This window comes from Rhinatrema bivittatum, chromosome 7 (assembly GCF_901001135.1).
Source record: "Rhinatrema bivittatum chromosome 7, aRhiBiv1.1, whole genome shotgun sequence".
NCBI classification, from domain to species: domain Eukaryota; kingdom Metazoa; phylum Chordata; class Amphibia; order Gymnophiona; family Rhinatrematidae; genus Rhinatrema; species Rhinatrema bivittatum.
The window spans coordinates 262,033,250-262,050,688 of record NC_042621.1 but is presented as its reverse complement, the minus strand read 5'-3'; the positions used below and the strand labels follow the sequence as shown (position 1 = coordinate 262,050,688).

Here is a 17,439-nt window from a genome sequence, read left to right as displayed (position 1 = left end):
GAGTGGGAATTGGTGGATGAGGCTTTTCGACTCATTTGCGACGAGTGGGGCACTCAAGAATGCCAAAGCCTCACAGTTCTTCAGCAGGCACAGGGAGAGAGGGGCGAGGGCATGGATGTTCTAGTGCTCCCCTAGCCGACAGACATGTTGTTCTATGTGTTTCTTCTGTGGCCGCTCATCTGAAAGATTCTCCGTCGCATAGAACTTCACCTGGCGGAGGTGATTTTAGTAGCCCCAGAGTGGCCGAGGAGGCCATGATTTGTGGACCTGCTCAACCTGCCGTGTCGGGCCCTCTACATCTGCGGGACGTTCAGGCTCTCCTTTGTCAAGGACCTGTCTGTTTGGAAGAGGTGGATTGCTTTTGTCTAGCGGCATGGCTTTTGAGAGGCGCCATCTGAAAAACAAAGGATATTCGGACACGGTGGTCACTACTCTTTTAAGGTCACGCAAGCCGTCCACGTCCTTAGCTTACGCCAGGGTGTGGAAGGTTTTTGAAGCCTGGTGCATTGAATGAGAGGTAGACCCACTCCAGGCGTCGCTGGCAGATATTTTGTGTTTTCTACAAACTGGACTAGCAAAAGGGTTGTCTTATAATTCACTGAAGGTCCAGGTGGCAGCTCTCGGTTGTTTCTGGGGTTCCGTTAACGGAATGTCTTTGGCGACGCATCTGGATGTGGCGCATTTTCTTCGAGAAGTGAAGCACTTGCGTCCTTTGATCAGACTGCCTTGTCCTTCGTGGAGTCTGAATTTAGTCCTCACAGCTCTGTGTGGTCCCCCCTTTGAGCCATTCAAGAGGGCAACGTGGAAGGATCTCACATTGAAGGTGGTATTTCTGGTAGCCATTTTGTCAGCTCGGAGGGTGTCAGAGCTTCAGGCATTGTCTTGTTGGGAGCCCTTCCTGCAGATTTTGGAGACGGGAGTTTCCTTTCATATGGTCCCATCATTTCTTCCAAAGGTGGTTTCTTCCTTTCACCTGAATCAGTCTGTGGAGCTTCCATCGTTTACAGATTTGGATCGTGTGGGTCCCCTCGCACGAGAGTCATGGCAATTGGATGTTCGTAGGGCATTACTGCAGTATTTGGAGGTAACGAACGCTTTTCGTCAGTCAGACCATCTTTTTGTACTGTGGATTGGTCAGAAAAGAGGCAATATGGCTTCTAAGACTACGATAGCTCGCTGGCTAAAGGAGGCTATAAGCTCAGCTTATTTGCTGCGTGAGAAGCCCTCGCCGGTGGATCTTCGAGCGCATTCTACTCGGGTGCAGGCAGCGTCCTGGACAGAATGCCAACACATTTCGCCTCAAGAGATTTGTAGAGTGGCTACTTGGAAGTCTTTACACACTTTCACGAGGCATTACTGGCTGGATGTCCAAGCTCTGGATTCCAGGGGATTTGGAGAAGGAGTGCTCCGAGCAGGCCTCTCCGGGTCCCACCCTAGGTAAGATAGCTCTGGTACATCCCAGAGTCTGGACTGATCCGGGTACATACAGGGAAAGGAAAATTGGTTCTTACCTGAAATTTTCATTCCTGTAGTACCACGTATGAGTCCAGAGTCCCACCCATTGTCCGCATCAAGGCAATGGAGAGTCCGCTAATGCAGTATGTTCTATTTCAGTTCTGCAGATCAATTTGTTCACAGTGTTTTATCTGGGTTCTGTTCCCTTTTGGGGTTTAGTGAGCCAGTTTGGAGTTCGAAGTTATTTTGTTAGATAGGTTTTAATCCATTCTCTTTGTTACTGAGAAATACTGTCGGATGTGGGTGGCACCTCATGGTATAGGGCAGAGTTTGTGAAAACTTCTGTCTCCATCTGCTGGAGGGGAGGCAAAACCCAGGAGTCTGGACTGATCCGTGGTACTACAGGAATGAAAATGATCAGGTAAGAACCAATTTTCCTATCATTCACATAGGGTATCATGAATAAGTGCTTAAATGAACAAAGTTATAAGGTGATACTTTGAACTTGATCATTTCTCAACTGTTGCAAGATCACTAAAAGAGTTGAAAAAATATCAGTAAACTGTGTTCATTGCACATCACTCCTTTATTGATATGGGGTTTAAAAAATGAAGAAAAGTAATATGTATCATAATACAAGTACAGTAAATCAAGTGCAAAGTTGTGTCTTTACTACAGAGGCAAACATACAGGCAAAGAGCAAGAGAACTAGTTCCACTGAAGGGCAGAGGCCTGACCCACAGTGAAACACCACATGTACACACAGACGTGTAATGTATCTTAACGCATTTCACTGGCACAATACAGTGAGGATGAGGAAGAATATATTGTGGTTCCAGCAGCTCATAGGAATTCTCAAATATAGGTCAGACGTGCAAGTTCCTGTCAGAAATAATCTCACTTAGCATCCATAACGTTTTATGTTACAAGGTATACATTAAATAAAAAAAATCAGAAATTACAGTATATTTTGTTTAAAAAAAAGATATTTGTACTTACTGGACTCCAGGCATAAGGCTGGAACACAAATTGTCCTTTAAGTAAACTTAAAGAGTACAAGTAGGCATCAAAACAAAATATGGAATGCTTACCACTCAAAGTATTAAAAAATGCCCTTCACAGAGATAATCCTGAGCTGCTAGAAAGAGCCAGGAAAGGAAACTTTGATGTGTAGTTACAAAAACTGAAATGCCCTCAACCATACAAAGTGAAAATACTGCTGCTTTGGTGAGAAAAGCAGCTGTGATTCACGGCCAAGAAGGAAAGGAATTGGATTGCATCCTGGGAAAGAATGATACCCTTAGAGCCCCCAGTGTTCCACACATTTAGCAGCATCTCAGTCAGCTACTCCGTGAGTCTGACAGCTTCTATCCTAGTGCAACTGGAATCCACATTTTTGTAAACCTACCTGTAAGAAACAGTGAAGCTTTAATCCAACTGACTACTACTATCTTGAAAGGCAATGCAACCATTTTGGAATGATGTAAAAGGTGCTAGTCCATTTATTCTCTCCATCTCCATGTTATGTATTTATTTTGATTAAACAAGGTTTATTTATTCAATACTAGGTGCTAAGTTACTTTTCCAGTCTTACTGACAGCCATATTTCAGAGTTCCTAAGCATACAGTAGTAGGTATATGGAGAGGATGAGACGGGGTTGCTGTCTAAAGCACTCTCTTTTTCTAATGAATATTAATCACTTCTTTGCTTTGCCTTGAGCAGCCACAGCCTCCATGGCCTTGCGGACGGTCTCTTCATCCCCCAGAAACTGCATGGGCTTGATGGGTTTGAGGTTCTTGTCCAGCTCATAAACAATGGGGATGCCAGTGGGCAGGTTGAGTTCCATGATATCCTTTTCTGACATACCTATAAAATTCAAAACAGGAAATTGAAAGCCTATCTGATGGCATTCTATTCAGTCTAATTCTCTTTGGCAGGAACTTTATTCAATATCACAGGAACAATTTGATAACTTTAACTTCACCCTTCTAAGGTCATTAAACTATAAACAGACCATACATATACATTTTACATAGAAGTGATCTGTATGCTAATGTGCTTTTTGATGCATCCAATTGCTCTTTGGTTCATAATGGCATGATGCCTGCTGCTGCTGAGTCTAATACAGCTTTCCCTGTCCTTTGATAATTTAGTAACTTTATGAACGCTAATGAAGCAGGAAACCTGGGCCAACCTGAACAGCTCAGCGTGCAAAACATACTGCTCTATTGATCTTTTTCACCACAAAACAAAAATCAAGCTAAGGTATAATGGTTCATAATATGATAGTTACACTCTGCTTGACTGATTTGTCTCCAATTGCCTAGAAGTTGACTGGTGGAAGCATCAAAAAATGTTTAAAAAAAAAAAAAAAGCCAAAAGAAGTCACTGGAATAAAAAGAATGATAATTTCTTATAAAAGGGAAAACCTCTGGCCCCTCCACCCCAGTCAACACAAAGAAACACCAAGCATTGAGTTCGGGTAAAAAGCCATCACAGATATTTAAAAACAAACAAACAAAAAAACTTTAACGTCAAAAAATGTCCAGTTTTTGTGTATAATAGCAGAACTCCAAATTCAATATAGGGGGAATATCAAAAAAATGTAATTATCTTGTCAACACAAGCAGTGACCCAAACAATAGCTTCTGACAAATTTCTCACATTCAAAAATGTTAAACCAGTCAATCAGCCACTCACTAATTGTTTGATCTATGCAAAGTCAATCAGCAGCTCTAGCAATTAGCTACTCAGAAAATATTACATTTGTTTTATTTATATTAATATAAAATGCCACCATCAAAACCAGTTTTACCTCCTTGAGTTCTCTGCATTTTTTTTTTATACAATTTTACCTCCAAAATACAGACACCTCTTATTGTCTTGATAGAGAAGAGGCTGCACACACTACCCATCTGCCTGGCAGAAGGGCAGATCCTTCATTAAGAGCTTAAAACGTACCACATGCTGGGTCAGAACACATTCATCAAGCTCAGTAATTTGTCTCTGGAGTTACCAATCTAGCTCACTAGGAGGTAGTCAGCAGACCCCAAACAGTTGATTAATTCCTTGTTCCTCATGCCCAGGGATAAGCGGTATCTATACTTTCCCATGTCTAGCTGGCTAACAGCAGCTTCCTTTTCATCCCAGACTAGTCCAGATGCATGGTTTATGCCCTCTTGTCAGCAGATGGAACCAGAGAACAACTATGTTGAACTCTCCTCTTTAGGGTTCTGTACAGCCAGCATCAATGGTATTTCTCTGGCTCTCAGATGGCAGACTTGCTTGTGCAGCTGTAAATTGCTCCTGGAGAGTTAGGCTTTGGGGTCTTTCCTCCTTTGGAGGGTCTGGGGCTTGTGGCTGCATTTGCCCCATTGGCTAGGAGGGAGAGAAAGAAAGCCATAATGTGATTCCCTTTCCTTTTCCATAGACCCCTCTTCTTGCTTAACATTAAAAAAAGGGAAGATAAGGGGAGTTGAGTGTGCCAAGGTAAACTGTCTGGTAGGCAGAGGTTCCCTGAGAGCCAACTGAGCAATAAAGTTTTTAGGAAAAAAAAAGGAAATGACAAGAAAAGGTAATGAGAGTTTGACAGCACATTAGACTTTTGGGACACTTCTCCTGCTGGTTAGGGGATGGGAGAAGTGGGTGTCATATTTTTTAACTACACCTGAGAGCGGCCTAGTGGGCTGAGATAGACAGGTATTTGGCAGCATGAGCATGGGAGAGGCCTATTTCAGTAAACGTGACAGCTCAAGTAGAGCATAGGAATTGCAGCATGGCATGTGGGAGCTGCTGTGCATAGGCTGGATAAAGTCAGGAGATATCCTCAAGCTAGAAGGCAGGTCTAGGGCATTTCTGGGGCCTAGTGGCCATGACATTTCTAGACACATGATCCTCCCCTGTGGGATGAGGGACCTGTTTTTGGCAACAACTAAAGCCAAGTTATCTAGATCAGGCCTTGGGGAGGACATTGTTCCCAAGGCCCCAGACTTTCTCCAATGGATCTGCAGGGTGGGTGGAGTTACTTTGCTCAGCACTCCCTTTCACCTTTTTTCCCCCACAGAATTTGTCCTGCTTTATCACACCTTCTACTTGAAGAAAGGCTCTCCTGTGGGGCCTGTGTCATCTCTGCTAGTTTTCCTCCTCTCTGGTTGCTTGACAACAAATTGATGTTAAATGCCCAGAAAAGAGAACAGATTGCTTTGAGTCCCTGCCTCTTATCTACAAGTCTGCCAGTCTTTGAATTTGATGGTCACAGGATTCCCATTGCCTTGGGGCACACTGAGCCAGCCAGGTTTTCAGGATATCCACAATGAATTTGCATGAGATAGAATTGCATTCATTGCCTCTCCAATACACAGAGAGAATTGGCATGCTCAGCACTCAAATCAAGCGAGTGTTGGAGAGGAGGTCTCCCAGAATCTGGAATTACCCGCAAAGTCTAGGATCAATAGTGGCAGCACTGGATCTGGTGATATGGGCTCAGGCACACACGAGACCACTACGGAGGGCTCTCCTGTGTGGATAGAGAGCACAGTCTCTGGATTTTTATAGGAGGTTGCCGTTGCAGGTCAAAGTTAGGAACAGTTTGACTGGTGGTTAGTGATATGGGAAAAGGGAAAGGCTTTGGAATCTCCTCATTAGATAATGGTACGGACAGATACCAGACTAAGTAGATGGAGCGATCACTGTCAAGGTAAGACAACCCTGGGCCTTTGGAGGCAAAGTAGCTGATAAAATCATTTGGAGGAAAGAATCATAAGGAAGATCTTGCAAGAGCTCACGCCAATGGTCCAAAGAAAGGTTGCATGTGGTTTTCCCAACAAAACCACAGCAGTGGATTATGTCAACTGCCAGTGTGATACTAGAAACCCTCATGTTGCTCTTGAAATGGGGTTCTTGCTCAGAGCGATAAAGGGGCATCTGAACACTTGTTTTTCCTATGGCACATATAGTACGAGTGAAAAATGTAGATAGCAGGGGGGCTGGTGGACGTGAGGACCGCCTGGTAACTTGCCTGCCTGGTGCGAAGGTGGCAGACCTCACGCGTCACCTAGATAGGATTATAGACAGTGCTGGGGAGGAGCCGGCTGTCGTGGTACATGTGAGCACCAACGACATAGGAAAATGTGGGAGAGAGGTTCTGGAAGCCAAATTTAGGATTTTAGGTAGGAAGCTGAAATTGAGAACCTCCAGGGTGGCATTCTCTGAAATGCTTCCTGTTCCACGCGCAAGTCCTCAGAGGCAGGCAGAACTCCAGAGTTTCAATGCGTGGATGAGACGATGGTGCAGGGAAGAGGGATTCAGCTTTGTAAGGAACAGGGGAAACTTTTGGGGAAAGGGGAGACTTTTCCGAAAGGATGGGCTCCACCTTAACCAGAGTGGAACCAGGCTGCTGGCACTAACTTTTAAAAAGGAGATAAAGCAGCTTTTAAACTAGAACAAGGGGGAAAGCCAACAGTCACTCAGCAATGCATGGTTTGGAGAAATGTATCCTTGAAGGATACTAATGAAACAGGAGAGTTAGGGCATCCCAACAGAGAGGTTCCATTAAAAGCAAAGATATTTTTATACTTTGTTTTTCTTAAAAACTCAAAGAATTGTACTTCCCTTAGTTCTTTGAGATGGTACCGGAGTCAAGGGTCCAACACGCATGCGTTTCGCGAGCCGCTGCTTCAGGGACGGTTCATACTGACTCACTCTGCTCAGCACCCCACCGAAGATTTCACAGGGTGCTACTGCGGGGAAAACTCTGGATGCTTATATGCCATGAATTTATAGAAGTCCCTTCGGATAATTCTGAAAGTCAAAATACTTTTAGTTGTGTAACCATTAGAGCCTCACTTAATTCACAATTTACAGTGTGCACATTCTATAAAAATGGGAAAAACGCCGATCAGTCTTGCTTACCGGACCTGCCACCATTTTTTGATTCGACATGAAGGCAGCTCACTGACAGAAAACGAGTCTGATTTATAATGGATTCACTGATCTCACCTGATACCAGACTAATCATGATTTGACAGGGAAATCACATGAAATGAAACCATTCGATTTCCTTATTGAGGCTACCCGGGGTGACTGATTTCAAATGATAAATCCATTTTTGTTCACACTGTTTCAGCCGCTTCACTCTATCTCCCCCTCTCCAGTGTGGGTGTATAATCTCCAAAACTATCCATTTGATATCACTGAAGTCATGATGACACTCTTTTAAAGTGAGCCACCAATGGTTCTTCAAGCCTGCCCGTATTTAAGCAGCATTTGTGTTCAGTGAGCCGAATACGTACTTGACCTTTAGTGATGCCCACATATGGCAAAGGGCATGGACAAAAAATAGCATAAACAACAAATGTGGAGTGACAGGAGAATTCAGGCAAAGAAATTACTCTGCCCATTGCTGTGGTAATGTCAATCTATGTGGATTTAAGAGCACAACACATGCATCTTGTGCATGGTTTTAAAGGCTCCAGACTCTTAGAAGGATTATAGCTACTGGTTTTAACAATGTGGTCTTTAATGTTCCTACCTCTAGAGTATGCTATTCTTAGTGACTGGTTAAACAAAGGATGGTTTTGTTGGAGAATCCCCCAGTGCCTCCTGATAGCTCTACTGATAGGGGCTGACATTAGTGTGTGTCTCAATACAATAGTCTGTGGGTTTGAATCCTCCGATGCTTTTTGTAGGAACAAATAATCCCTATTTGCATATAAGGCTCTTCGATATGCTGTCTTGATACAGTGCACTGGGTATCCTCGCTGCAGGAAGCGGTTAGCCATATGTTTAGCTTGATTTTTGAACTCACTGCGATCCGTGCACAGTCTTCTCAGTCGAAAAAATTGACAACTGGTAAGTTGGTTTTAAAACTAGCCGGATGAAAGCTGTCAAGGCGTAGTAAATTGTTGTGATCATTAGGCTTCCGAAACATGCTTGTATTAATACTCTGGCCATCTTTAGAAATCAGTATGTCCAGGTATGAAACTTGATGCTGATGAAAATTCATAGTAAATTTAAGACAAGAGTCCAAGTTATTTAACCAACATGAAATTCGTAGAGTAATGATTGTGGACCTTCCCATATAACAAAAATATCGTCAATGTATCTTTTCCAACATTTTAAATATGGGGTCCACCTGCATCCTTGAATATGTAGTGCTTCAAACATAGCGACAAAAATGTTTGTCCTGTCCGGGGCCATCGCGGCACCCATCGCTGTACCTCATATTTGTAAATAAAATTTATCTTCGAACATGAAGTAATTTTTGCTCAATGCTAGTTCGAGCAATTCAATGATGTAACTTGACTGCTGAATTTATATCCAGTCTTTCTGTCCTCCTTGCATGGAATAGTTGTTGACTGCATATTGTGATCTGGTCCTGGGGCGATTCCATTCTGTGTTCTGGTAATTCCTGTTGCCCCTTCTTCTGCCTCTCATGTTCTGTCCTCTGTGTTGGGCTGGTCACGGGTAGTCCCCCAATGGGCGTTCATCGTCACTGCCTGATGAGCTATCTGAGAAATTAAACGTGACCTGTTTTGGATTCTGGTCCTGGTTCATCTCTACGAAATTTGTTGACCTTAGTAATCTTCACGTTAGCTTTAAATTTGTCTATATTCTGCTTGAATTCTAGTAAGCTGGTATCGAAGGTGTCCAGTGCCACATCCTGTTTAAGTCTGTCAATTTTTCCGACTGAGAAGACTGTGCACGGATCGCAGTGAGTTCAAAAATCAAGCTAAACATATGGCTAACCGCTTCCTGCAGCGAGGATACCCAGTGCCCTGAATCAAGACAGCATATCGAAGAGCCTTATAAGCAAATAGGGATTATTTGTTCCTACAAAAAGCATCGGAGGATTCAAACCCACAGACTATTGTATTGAGATACTCACTAACTTCAGCCCCTATCAGTAGAGCTATCAGGAGGCACTGGGGGATTCTCCATCCTTTGTTTAACCAGCCACTAAGAATAGCATACTCTAGAGGTAGGAACATTAAAGACCACATTGTTAAAACCAGTAGCTATAATCCTTTTAAGAGTCTGGAGCCTTTAAAACCATGCATAAGATACATGTGTTGTCCTCTTAAATCCACACAGACTGACATTACCACAGCAACGGGCGGAGTAATTTCTTTGCCTGAATTCTCCTGCCACTCCACATATGTTGTTTATGCTATTTTTTGTCCATGCCCTTTGACATATGTGGGCATCACTAAACGTCAAGTACGTATTCGGCTCACTGAACACAAATGCTGCTTAAATACGGGCAGGCTTGAAGAATCATTGGTTGCTCACTTTAAAGAGGGCATTTGGCAGAGCAAAGCTGACGTGCTTTTTGCTCTAGTTCACATTTTTGGAAAAGATAAGTTGTCTCTTCCGTTTATTTGACCAGAGTCAAAGCTTTAATATAATATATTCAAAATATTTTACAAAAACGTTTTCTGCTAACTACTGCGGTATATACTAACGTGACAGAAAAAAGGTCACCCCATGATTATATAAGGTGAGCAAGCACATTCATAATAAGTGCATAAAAGTTAAAACACTGTTTCAGTGTAAATGTACCAGCGCTCACATATGAGGGTGAACCCATTCTGTTAAGTTCCCGTCAATATATGTGATTTTCTTACATTTTGTTTGGACTTCTAGCACATATTTCACCAGTTTTTCTGATTTTGGTTGTTAAAGGTCACTTTAAAGAGTGTCATCATGACTTCAATGATATAAAATGGACGATTTTGGAGATTATACACCCGCACTGGAGAGGTGGAGAGAGTGAAGCGGCTTAAACAGTGTGAACAAAAATGGATTTATCATTTGAAATCAGTCACCCAGGGTGGCCTCAATAAGGAAATCGAATGGTTTCATTTCATGTGATTTCCCTGTCAAATCATGATTAGTCTGGTATCAGGTGAGATCAGTGAATCCATTATAAATCAGACTCGTTTTCTGTCAGTGAGCTGCCTTCATGCCGAATCAAAAAATGGTGGCAGGTCTGGTAAGCAAGACTGATCGGCGTTTTTCACATTTTTATAGAATGTGCACATTGTAAATTGTGAATTAAGTGAGGCTCTAATGGCTATACAACTAAAAGTATTTTGACTTTCAGAATTATCCAAAGGGACCTCTATAAATTCATGGCATATAAGCATCCAGAGTTTTCCCCACAGTAGCACCTTGTGAAATCTTCAGAGGTGCGCTGGGCAGTGTGAGTCAGTATGAACCGTCCCTGAAGCAGCGGCTCGCAAAATGCGTGCACTTCGGACCCTTGACTCCGGTACCGTCTCAAAGAACTAAGGGAAGTACAATTCTTTGAGTTTTTAAGAAAAACAAAGTATAAAAATATCTTTGCAAAAGCTGGACTGATGGATCTATGATTAAAAAGGACCCTCAACGGTGTGAAATACAAGTGCATACTTGCAGCACCACGGGTGTTACGAAGGTCCCGATTTCATAAATTAATTGTGTGGAAATATTAACTTTGAAAAATTATAGCACCAACATTATAAAAAAACAAACTGTGATACAACGTATTTTCCTTGCAGATTTCAATTACCCCAATATTGACTGGGTAAATGTAATATCAATACTTGCTAGAGACAAAGTTCCTGGATGTAATAAATGACTGCTTCATGGAGCAATTGGTTCAGGAACCAACAAGAGAGGGAGCTATTTTAGATTTAATTCTTAGTGGAACGCAGGATTTGATGAGAGGTAACGGTGGTGGGGCCACTTGGCAACAGTAATCATAACATGATCAAATTTAAACTAATAACTGGAAGGGGAACAATAAGTAAATCTGCAGCTGTAACACTAAACTTTCAAAAGGGAAACTTTGTTAAAATGAGGAAAATAGTTAGAAAAAAACTGAAAGGTGCAGCTGCAAAGGTTAAAAGTGTTCAAGAGGCTATATATATATATGTAGGTGACCGAGGTGGGTGGTAGTTCCTAATATGGAACCTAGCATCGTGTAACTACAGCAAGGATTATTTTTCCCTATATGCAACACCTTGCACTTGTCCACATTAAATTTCATCTGCCATTTGGATGCCCACTCTTCCAAGGTCCTCCTGTAATGTATCATAATCCGCTTGTGATTTAGCTATTCTGAATAATTTTGTATCATCTGCAGATTTGATAACCTCACTCGTATTCCTTGTTGTAGTTACACAATGCTAGGTTCCATATTAGGAGCTACCACTCAGGAAAAAGATCTAGGCATCATAGTGGATAATACTTTAAAATCGTCAGCTCAATGTGCTGCAGCAGTCAAAAAAGCAAACAAAATGTTAGGAATTATTAGGAAAGGAATGGTTAATAAAACGGAAAATGTCATAATGCCTCTATCGTTCCATGGTGAGTCCGCACCTTGAATACTGTGTACAATTCTGGTCACCGTATCTCAAAAAAGATGTAGTTGCGATGGAGAAGGTACAGAGAATGGCAACCAAAATGATAAAGGGGATGGAAAGCTCCCCTATGAGGAAAGGCTGAAGAGGTTAGGGCTGTTCGGCTTGGAGAAGAGACGGCTGAGGGGGATATGATAGAGGTCTTTAAGATCATGAGGGGTCTTGAACGAGTAGCTGTGAATCGGTTATTTACACTTTCAAATAATAGAAGGACTAGGGGGCATTCCATGAAGTTAGCAAGTAGCACATTTAAGACTAATCGGAGAAAATTCTTTCACTCGACGCACAGTAAAGCTCTGGAATTTGTTGCCAGAGGATGTGGTTAGTGCAGTTAGTGTAGCTGGGTTCAAAAAAGGTTTGGATAAGTTCTTGGAGAAGTCCATTAACGGCTATTAATCAAGTTTACTTAGGGAACAGCCATTGCTATTAATTGCATCAGTAGCATGGGATCTTCTTAGTGTTTGGGTAATTGTCAGATTCTTGTGGCCGGGTTTGGCCTCTGTTGGAAACAGGATGCTGGGCTTGATGGACCCTTGGTCTGACCCAGCATGGCAATTTCTTATGAATTTTCTAAGTCAGAACACTACCCAAGAGAATGGGCATTAATGAATCCTGCTTCTTTGCTGATAGTGGACTGTGTCACTCATGGATCTCTTAGTGACTGCAAAGAATGTGAAGGTCACCAGCTCCCTCAGCTGTATAACAAGGCAGGAGTTGTCAGAAGTAGATGATGTCTCAGCCATGGCCTGGTCACATTCTGCTATATGTATTCCCACCATGGTCAAATGTAGGGTAATACAAAGGATTGGAGCTCATCGAGGCCTTGTCATCCTAGTAGTTCTGGATTGGCACAGAAGACCATAGCATGTTGAACTAAAGAGGCTCTTGGTTGAGTATCCGCTGAGATTTCGTCAGGGTGAAAGGGTCCAGTTTCAGTTAAAACAATTTTATTTTATTTATTTTTTTACCATCAGGGCTCTAGAGAGGAGATGGTTGAGGCACAGAGGGCATTTAGAGACTATGATCTCCATCTTAGTGCAGGCAAAAAGAGGTCCAGCTCTCTGGTTTATGTCAAGTGTGGAAGATCTTTGAGGACCGATATCCACGGGAAAGTGTGTCACCCTTTACCACGCTGCTCTTGATGAGCTTAATTTTCTTGCAGGTGGAATTACAGAAGTCTGGCTCCAAATTCCTTCATAGTTCTGCACTGCTGCAAGTGTCAGTTCTACAGGGCTGTTACAGGAGGTGTTTTCAGCTCATCTGGATATTTTTGAATTTATTGAAAGGAGTAAAGCATTTGTGTCAGCGAGAACAATTTTCGCTTTCTGGAATTTTGATCTCATGTTCTTGGCCTCCTATGGGGTTACTGTTCGAGCCTATTAAAGGGCATCAGTTAAAGACCTATTATGCAAAGTAGCATTCTTAGTAACAATTTTTTTGGCTAGGGGAGTGTTTGAGAACCATTTTTGATGAAAAATATCTTTACATATACTGTAGTACAGTGGTTCCCAATTTTCAGGATATCCACAGTGAATATGCATGGAGAACATTTGCATGTTATGGAGGCAGTGAATGCAAATGTTCTCTCATGGATATTCATTGTGGGGTAGATTTTCAAAAAACGCGAATAGGCGTACTTTTGCTGGCGCATCAGGCGCCAGCAAAAGTACGCTGGATTTTAGTAGATACGCGCGGAGCCGCACGTATCCGCTAAAATCCTGGATCGGCGCGCGCAAGGCTATCGATTTTGTATAGCCGGTGCGCGCCGAGCCGCGCAGCCTACCCCCGTTCCCTCCAAGGCCGCTCCGAAATCGGAGCGGCCTTGGAGGGAATCCTCTAACGCCCTCCCCTCACCATCCCCTCCCTTCCTCTACCTAACCCACCCGCCCGGCCCTGTCTACACCCCCCCCCCTTATCTTTCTCCGGGGATTTACGCCTCCCGGAGGGAGAAGTAAATCCCCGCGCGCCAGCGGGCCTGTTGCGCGCCGGGCCGCGACCACGCCCCCGGACCGCCCCGGGCCGTAGCCACGCCCCCGTACCCGCCCCCAAAACGCTGCCGACACGCCCCCGAAACGCCGCGACGACCGGGCCCGCCCCCCTCGGAGAACCCCGGGACTTACCCGAGTCCCGGGGCTCTGCGTGCGCCAGTAGGCCTATGTAAAATAGGCTCACCGGCGAGCAGGGCTCTGAAAATCCGCCCCTGTGGATATAATGAAAACCCGACTGGCTAGGGGATCCTCAGGACAGGGTTGGGAACCACAGTCTTCCAAAGATGGTGGAGGGGTTTTTTTTGTTTTGTTTTTTTGGTTTTTTTTTTTTAAACTCAAGTAAGGCATTTTCTTTGCCAGCCTTTCAGAAGGAAGACAGAAAGGAGCACTGGCTTCTAGATGTGTGATAAATACTGCTCAGATATACGAAGGCAATAAATGACTTTAGAAAATTAGATTACTTGGTCATCTTTTTCCTCTGGTCAGAAGAAAAGTGAAGCCACATCTAAAGTAACAGCAGCTAGGTAGCTCAAGGTGCGATTATGTTGGATTATGTGACTAAAGTGTTTGTGGTACCTAGAGAGGTCAGAGCTCACTCTACTAGGACACAAGCAACCTCTTGGGCAGAATGTCACATGGCTTGCCAGAAGAAATCTGCAGTGCAGCTACTTAGTCTTCCTTGGGTTCTTTCATCAAGCATTACTGCTTGGATGTCCAAAATAGAGATGCCATTGCCTTTGGGGTGGGATTTTAAGACAGGTTTGGCAGGATCCCACCAGATTGCTTGAATATATCTCATATGTTTGGACTGGTCTGGTGGGACAAAACGGAAGGAAAAAAAGTCTGGTGACCTGAATTTTCTTTCCTTGAATTCTACCAGACCAGTCCATGAAACCCCTACATCTGGAATATCCCTCAGCCTGGTTTCTGCATGTACGTTAATTTGGCTTATTGATTTTCAGTTTTGGGCGAACATTTAGTGTTCTAGAATTTTCTCCTGATTTAGTGGGAAGTTACTATAGGTCAGTGAATGTTGATTCCCCTGCTCAATGGGAAAAGTTTCAAAATATCTAGTTGATGCTGGCTACACAGATCCCTAAATAGGGGAGTGTTCTGTCCCCAGCAGTGGGTACATGTTTGTATCTGTATATACTGTAGCTTAACTGTGTTTACTGCAGCCCCTCCCTTCCAGGAATTCTTGATATTGAAACACTTTTTCTAACTCATGATAAAAACCTGTCAGTCTTGCCTTTAAGGGACCTTCGCCCTTAAGAGAAGTTCCCTCCCCCCTTTGCTTTCTCTCACCTAGGAAGAGCTTGAATGCCCTGTCAACCTAATTCTAGTCTTCCTAAATGCCTTATTGGCTCAAAGGTCTGCCCTTCATGCTCCCCCTGTGTCACATGTGTCCTAGACTAGCTGCTATTGGACCTTGGCCCCCCTGCCCCCAGCTTGTGAAGGAACTCCCTTTAACAGTTCTCTAGGACTGTTTCAGTCTTGACTATGCAGCTTCAAAGCCAGGAGCCTTTGCAAGCTCTGTGAAACGATTGGCTCCTTTATATTCCTTCTTATCTCTTTATTCTAAAGATTAATCAGCTTCAGAACCCTTCTTGTCCGCTCACCTTGCATCCCAAGAAACTCCGTTCTCCCCTCTCCTATCTATTTCCAGCTACAAGATCTTTGCCTGGGGGCTACAGGTTTGGAATGCAACAATTGTAAGTAATGAAAAACTACTTGTATAATAAATTTCAAACTTGGATCTTTATCTGAAAACTGATTGGGAAGGAAAGTTAGCTGTCTGGAAGAGGAAAACTCGGATGTATTTTATTGAGCCAGCACAGAGAGTTCAATATTATTCTCTGGCTCCATCTGCTGGCAGGAGAGCATAATTCATGCGTCTGGACTGGTGTAGTAGAATACAAGGATAGAAAATTAGCAGGTAAGAACCACATTTTTCCTTATGGACTTCTACTCTAGGAACTCATCTACACCCCTTTTAAACCCAGCTATTGGAGATGACTTTACCACATCTTCTGGCAACAAATTTCACAATTTGATTTGTGCTTCAAATAAAAATATATATATTTTTTTCTACGATTTCTTTAAACTCCTACCTGCTAGCATCCTCTAGTCTTGGTACTATTTAGCCATATCATATTTACCTGTTTTGCCTCACTCATATCTCCTCTAAGCCATAAAAACATAAGAAGTTGCCATACTGAGGGTCTATCAAGCCCAGTATCATGTTTCCAACAGTGGCCAATCCAGGATACAAGTACCTGGCAAGTACCCAAACATTAAATAGATCCCATGCTATTAATAAGCAATAGCTATTCATCAAGTCTACTTGATTAATAGCAGTTTATGGACTTCTCTAGGAACTTGTCCAAACCTTTTTTTAAACCCAGCTATGCTGCCGTAACCACATCCTCTAATAATGAATTCCAGAGCTTAATTGTGCATTGAGTGAAAAAGAATTTTCTCTGATTTGTTTTAAATGTGTTACATGCTAACTTCATGGAGTGTAACGTAGTCCTTGTATTATCTAAAAGAGTAAATAACCAATTCATATTTACCTGTTCCAGTCTTCTCATGATTTTATAGATTGCTATCGTAGACATTTATCCACCTCCTCTTCAAGCTGAAGAGCTCCAACTTCTCTAGCCTTTCCTCACAGGAGAGCCATTCCATCCCCCTTTATCATTTTGGTACTTTTTCTAGTGCAACTATATCTTTTTTGAGATGCTGTGACCAGAATCGCACACAGTACTCAAGGTGCAGTCTCACCTTGAGTACTGTGCGACATATACAGAGGCATTATGACATTCTCTGTTTTATTCATCCATCCTTTCCTAATAATTCCTAACATTCAATTTGCTTTTTTTGACCACCACAGCACATTGAGCCAATGATTTCAAAGTATTATCTCCAGCTTCAAGTGGCCCCGCACCCCATGCAGCAGAAGAGGACTGGAAAGCTCCAAGCCTGGAGGGATTTCCCCATCCTCCAATGAGTCTGCATCCCCTTCATCGTCCATGGTGTCTGGGTTGCTGTCAGGAATACCCTTGGTGAGATGAGGCATGTCTTGAGGCATGCTGATAGGGCTGAGAGAGCGAGGCCTTCCTGGCTGGAGTTCGGTCCAGACAGGGGCAGAAGAGACAGACTGTGCCTGTAAGAAGGCTTGAAGTCCTTGAAAAAATTCCACCCAAGAAAAGACCACCGGGTGCATACCCAAAGGAACTGGGGTAGGTGCAGCTGAATTGCCCTCTCCCGAGGTAGACCCCAGCCCTGGGATTACTTAGATCCAGGGTGCTACCAGATAAGTTCGTGGCAGACCCATCTTCTGAATGGGAGGAGCCTGGCTTGGAAAAGTTCTGGGAGTCCAACCCTCCCTGGGCCTCCTCAGTGCTGGAATAGGTAGGACTCCAGGTCAGACTGTGCAGCCCTAATATAGCAGGCAGCACAAAGAGAATGTTGCTTGTGCTTCTTTGCTGCTGGAACATGCTAAATAGTAACTGTGTGCTCAGTTGTCTGGCGCCCAAAATCAAGTGCGCACAGATCTGTTCCAGAGCACGTAAGTAGAAGTGCCCGTATG

General features: G+C 43.3%; 1 protein-coding gene across 1 annotated transcript in view; it reads right to left on the bottom strand.

Annotated features, from left to right (window-relative positions):
• Window positions 1-2,022: 2,022 nt before the first annotated feature.
• The window catches only part of PGAM1 (phosphoglycerate mutase 1), a 36,601-nt gene continuing 21,184 nt past the window's right edge, over window positions 2,023-17,439 (bottom strand). Inside the window, exon 4 of the mRNA XM_029610166.1 lies at window positions 2,023-3,322. Within this exon, the coding sequence (XP_029466026.1) occupies window positions 3,153-3,322 (170 nt within the window). The 3' untranslated portion in view covers window positions 2,023-3,152. The remainder of the gene's footprint in view (window positions 3,323-17,439) is intronic.